Source organism: Podarcis raffonei, chromosome 2, assembly GCF_027172205.1.
Source record: "Podarcis raffonei isolate rPodRaf1 chromosome 2, rPodRaf1.pri, whole genome shotgun sequence".
NCBI lineage: Eukaryota > Metazoa > Chordata > Lepidosauria > Squamata > Lacertidae > Podarcis > Podarcis raffonei.
Genome location: NC_070603.1, coordinates 76,351,310 through 76,356,892, shown reverse-complemented (window position 1 = coordinate 76,356,892; position 5,583 = coordinate 76,351,310). Strand labels below are relative to the sequence as shown.

Sequence of the window (5,583 nt, the reverse complement as noted above, 5' to 3'; positions counted from 1 at the left end):
TCTACTGCTGTTCAGGCTCTTGTTTTCACCTTTATTTCACACAAAAAACACCATCTCCTAAGGAAGAAAGTGCTGTAGAAAGTCCCCTTCACTTAATGAAGAAGAAGAAGAGTTTGGATTTGATATCCCGCCTTTCACTCCCTTTAAGGAGTCTCAAAGCGGCTAACATTCTCCTTTCCCTTCCTCCCCCACAACAAACACTCTGTGAGGTGAGTGGGGCTGAGAGACTTCAGAGAAGTGTGACTGGCCCAAGGTTACCCAGCAGCTGCATGGGGAGGAGCGGAGATGCGAACCCGGTTCCCCAGATTACGAAACTACCGCTCTTAACCACTACACTACACTGGCTCTAATGTGCTATTATATCATGTATTAAATACAGTTATGGTGGTACAGAGATTCTAGATGGATTTTGGAACAAACAAATCACAGTGTAAACACCTGCCATGTATATATGATTAATGCTATTTTTAAACAACATTTCAAGAATCCTTAGGTTTCCAGCAGGAGGGTCACCCTGCTACCACTGGGGGAAATGGGCTTTTTCACTAGCATGGGCCATGCTATCCTGATGATGCCATGTCCTATCAGCTCCCATACCACCAGTGTAACATGAGAAGGGGACTAGAGACAGTCCCAGGAAATCCTGTATTCCTATTCCATTATGAGGGGTTAAACATTGCTCCATTAACTCAAATACACTCACAGTCCAATTTGTGATTAGGGTGCCTAGCTCACTTCAATAACAGTATTGCAACATTCCTCTCAGAAATGCCCCAACAGTCTTTCTAAGTTCCAGTTTCATGCACCCTGTATTTAAAGAGGATAAGAAACAGTTGACTTAAACTTCATTTTTACCATACCATTTCACCCCAAAGAGCCTTCAAATTCACATTACCAGTATTGTCCATTCATTTCCAAAAGTATAGACTTAGAAATATGGAAATCTGTTTTTTAGATTAGGTCATAATAATATTCATCCATCTAGTTCTGTAATGGCTACTCCAGCTAGCAATGTCTTTCCAGGGTCTCTGGAAGAAGGTCTGATCCATTTAGTTGCAGGTATCAGAGATTGGACTTGGGACATTCTACAAAGCAGGCACTCTGCCACCAAGCTACAGTCATTCATGGGTGCCAAAGGAGCCATTAAATCAACATTTAAGAAAGACTTTGCCCTAACCCATTGGAACAGCTTCAAAGCATTAGGCTTGCAAAACTACATATACAAAAGAGTCGTCCTCATCCAAGACTGTACTCACATAGAGTTCCAAACAATCCCCACACAGCTCCTCTTCCGAAGCACACTTCTGATCAATGGTATTTCTGAAAAGCTATACGTGAAGACCTTTGTGCTTCTCTTAAAGGAACATTGAGGAGGTCAAATGTCTGTTTATCTAAAGCCAATAGATAATCCGAAGATAGTACATTTGCAATATGTTTGCCTGCCAAATGTGTGTCATTTCACCTCAGAGCAGTTGGAAAAGGTTCAGAAAAAGATTGTGGGGATGGAGTGAGTCCCCTATGAGGAAAGTTTGCAACGTTTGGGACTTACTTGATTATAGAAAAGGTAAGAGGTGACATGGTAGACATTTATATAATTATGCATGGCCTGGAGAAAGTGGCTAGAGAAAAGTTTATCTCCCTCATATCACTAGAACCTGTGGGTATCCAATGAAGCAGAACGTTTAAAGCTTCAGGACAGATATTTTTAAAAGTACTTCTTCATGCAGCTCAAAGTCATGTGGAACTCACTCCCACAGGAGGCAGTGATGGCCATAAACTTGGATGGACACAGACAGCTTTCAGTGTCATGTGGCCAGCATGACTAAACTGCTTCTGGTGCTACGGAACACCATGACAGAAGCCGGAGCGCACAGAAATGTCGTTTACCTTCCCGCCGCAGCAGTAACTATTTATCTACTTGCACTGGCGTGCTTTCAAACTGCTAGGTTGGCAGGTGCAGAGATATCGCAAGGTGGGTGCGGTGTGCCCCGGGTGCCACCTCTGAGGGGGATGACAAAATTATGTGCGGCAGTCAACGGTTGTGATAGACGCTGTTGCTTTGGTGCGCACAGGCTTCCCGCTGCCAAAACGGTCCGCCCAGCGGCTCTCCCTCAGGTGTATGGTGGCTGGCAGGCTCCTCGCCACAGGGCACGTGATGTCCCCCCCCAAAAAAAAGGTTGGCTCTGCAAAAGCTCAACAACTTTACCCCCCTCCCCAATGAAATAAAGTCAACTCATTGTTGCAGGCAAATAATAATTCACTGTGTGTGGGGGGGGTGACAATAAAATTTCCACACTGGGTACCACCTGACCTTTCTCCGCCACTCGGCAGGATCTGGGACAGAGCAACGGGAGTTTACCCTGTCGCGGGGATTCGAACCACCGACCTTCTGATCAGCAAGCCCAAGAGGCTCAGTGGTTTAGACCACAGCACCACCCACGCCTCCCATGAAGGATAAAGCAATAAATGGCTACTAGCCAAAATAGTTATGTTTCCCCTCCTGGCTTTTCTTTTTCTTCTCTCTAGCAATCTTGTGTTCTTTATCACACAAACACAAACTTTCTTCCCCATTGTCCCCTTTCTTTTCCAGAGAACACACGCACACACACACTTTAATTTCCATTGTCCATAGGCCTTTAAAAAGCTGTCCATAGAAATCAAGGGACAAATCTAAAATTTCTCTTCTTTTGTGATTTGGCAACAGATTCCCTCCCTCAAAAAAAAACTTTAAAAAAACACACCCCACAATGGCAGCAAAGAGAGGGACCTCTGCTCTTCCTAGTTTCCACTGGTTTATTTAACGAACAAAACCGGGGGGGGGGCAATGTGGGTGGAGTTTCTGAAAAGCAGAACCTATTTGAATGCAAGTCAGTGGAATATGGGACCTTCTGATACTAGTGAGGGTGGGAAACCTAAGCTAGTCTCAGCCGCCCCTCTGACCTGTCATATTCAGAGTGGTTGCAGAGCTGCTATAAGTCTCTCTCTCTCTCTCTCTCTCTCTCTCTCTCTCTCTCTCTCTCTCTCTCTTTCTCCCTCTCTCCTCCTTCCCAACTTGTAATAAATGTAAACCACAATCCAATGCCGACATGTAACATGGAGGTAACAGCACTACAGTACAGGGTTGTTATAAACTACTCTCTCAGCCTGACCCCTCAACCTACAGTATTCAGCCTACAGTATTCAGCAAGAACTACACTGCAGGGCTGTCATAAGCCACTCCAACCTGCAATATGAGGCCAGAGCTACTTTCCAACCTGAAGTCTGCAGTATGCAGATGATATGCCCAGAAAATATAGCAACCTTGTCATTATTAGCTGTGAAGATATGTGACAGTTTTTAAATGTTTTTGATGTTCTTATTTAGGCATTTACTGAATTCCATTTATGAATTGCTTCCTATGAAACACCGCAAAGTGATTAACAATAATAACATCAAAAATTAAAACAATTTCATATATTAAGCCATCCAAATTCCATGCAGTTACTGGGATAAAAATCCCCAGTTGAAAAAGTTATTCGGAAAATTGTTTGGAGGGAAAGTTCTTCAATAGGCACTGAAAAGACGATGGAGATGTTTAGATGTCCTTAATGTTTAACAATATTTTATTTTAACTGCATCAGACCAGACATGAGTCTGAGCGATCTGGACAGAGTATGGCAGTATTCCTGCATTTGAAGAATTTCTCGCTCTTTTTTCATGAAGAAACTAGAATGCCAGGATCAGATTGTTTTTTTCTCTCCCCTCCAAGACCTGAAGGCAGGGGCATATCGTGGGGGGCTGTCAGGGCAATTGCCCCAAACACATATTTGGGGGGCGCTGCTCACACCGCCCTCACTGAGTCTCTCCCGCACCACCTTGCAAGGATCACAAAGTGGCTCAGGGAGGCCGGCGTGACGATGCCATGCGCACTTCGATCCCAGCTTCTCAAGGGTGAGGCTGGGTTCAAAGGGCATCAAGAAATGCTTTCAGCAATTGCCACCAGCTGCATAGATAACCATACTTTTATCCAAACATCCTGCAGGGACCCCAAATGACACCTAACACAAGCGAGGGAAACACATGGGACACCCAAATAAAACACTGGTGAACTCACAGTGAGCTGGCTAATCTGACAGACAGGGGCACCCAGGACACAGCCACGTGGCCCTCAGCTCCCTGTGGTAAGATGGCTGCCTACAGAAGGGAACTTCTAGGTGAGATCCCAGGGTAGCTGTTGAAAATGTGTCAAACAGCCTTGTCCAGTGGGCCTGTGGCAAAGAGGGCATCGTGTATGCAGCCCAAGTCATCAACCAGTGAGCCCCACTGTCCTCTCCACAGCCCACTCTGCAGCTAGGTTCAACTACCTCCCTCAGCCTGGGAGCAAACAAGAATACCAAAGGTACAGGCACTTGCCTCCCCTTTGGCTTTTCTTCATTTTCCCTGCTTCATTTTTGAAGATGAGGAGGCTGTGGGGTTGAGCTGGAAAGACAGCCAAATTTTGAGACGTGTGGGCACAGCCCAAAAATCTGCACTGAAAAGACACCTCAAGATCCTACACTTAAGAAGAAGAAGAGTTTGGATTTGATATCCCACTTTATCACCACCCGAAGGAGTCTCAAAGCGGCTAACAATCTCCTTTCCCTTCCTCCCCCACAACAAACACTCTGTGAGGTGAGTGGGGCTGAGAGACTTCAGAGACTAGCCCAAGGTCACCCAGCAGCTGCAGGTGGAGGAGCGGAGACGCGAACCCGGTTCCCCAGATTACGAGTCCACCGCTCTTAACCACTACAACCACACTGGCACACTTAAATTTTGTCTCAACACCAGCTCAAATTTTTGCCTTTGTCAGCTTCAGAACATGAACCTCTGACCTTGCGATGCTGGAGACCCAGCAATCCTTGACAAAGCTGTATATAAATATTTGCGGCTTTGGTTACCTATTAACTTGTTGCAAAATGGATTATAAGGCTGCTCATCCTTCCTGCTTTCTTATTCATTCTTTGACCATGGGGAACCAGCTCCTGTTTTGTACTCTGTTGGCGCTGATTCCTGCTCTTGGATCATCCAATTTTTTAATCTCTAATATCAGAAACATCAAGGTAAGAATACAAAGAAGCAGCGATTGAAATCATAGGATACAAACAATCCCATGTTGGCACTGAAATGCCATCGAAAGGGGCAGGGCTCTGCAAGTGTAAATGTATTTCTTCTAGTGCATGAATATCCCTAGGACAAAAACAGAGTGATATATGGATTATTTCTCATATCAAAGTAGACTCCTAGATATCCTAGATATTATCTCTTGTACTCAAAGGATCCCTAGATGCCAGGTGTGTCCATTGGCATTATAAGCATCTAGGACTGCAATGCTATACACACTTCTGTGCGAGTAAGGCCCATTGAATTCAATGGGACTTACCTCTGAGAAGATAGGGTTGCATTATAGGTTACAATTCAGCTAATGGGTAAGTCAGATCAGTAGAGGCCCCGCCGCTAGTCTTGTAATGCCCATGTTCCATGTTGAGTGGTGAAAGGTTGGGAGACACTGCTGTCTGAACCCCTGCAGACTTGTTCCCAGTAAGGTTAAACGATACTGAGCTAAAT

General features: G+C 45.0%; 2 protein-coding genes across 3 annotated transcripts in view; one reads left to right on the top strand and one right to left on the bottom strand.

Annotated features, from left to right (window-relative positions):
- The window catches only part of LOC128408217 (inter-alpha-trypsin inhibitor heavy chain H4-like), a 76,820-nt gene that overhangs the window by 55,517 nt on the left and 15,720 nt on the right, over positions 1–5,583 (bottom strand). The gene's annotated exons all lie outside the window — the stretch shown is intronic.
- Positions 4,961–5,583, top strand: part of ITIH3 (inter-alpha-trypsin inhibitor heavy chain 3) — a 43,004-nt gene continuing 42,381 nt past the window's right edge. Inside the window, exon 1 of the mRNA XM_053377603.1 lies at positions 4,961–5,078. Within this exon, the coding sequence (XP_053233578.1) occupies positions 4,986–5,078 (93 nt within the window). The 5' untranslated portion in view covers positions 4,961–4,985. The remainder of the gene's footprint in view (positions 5,079–5,583) is intronic.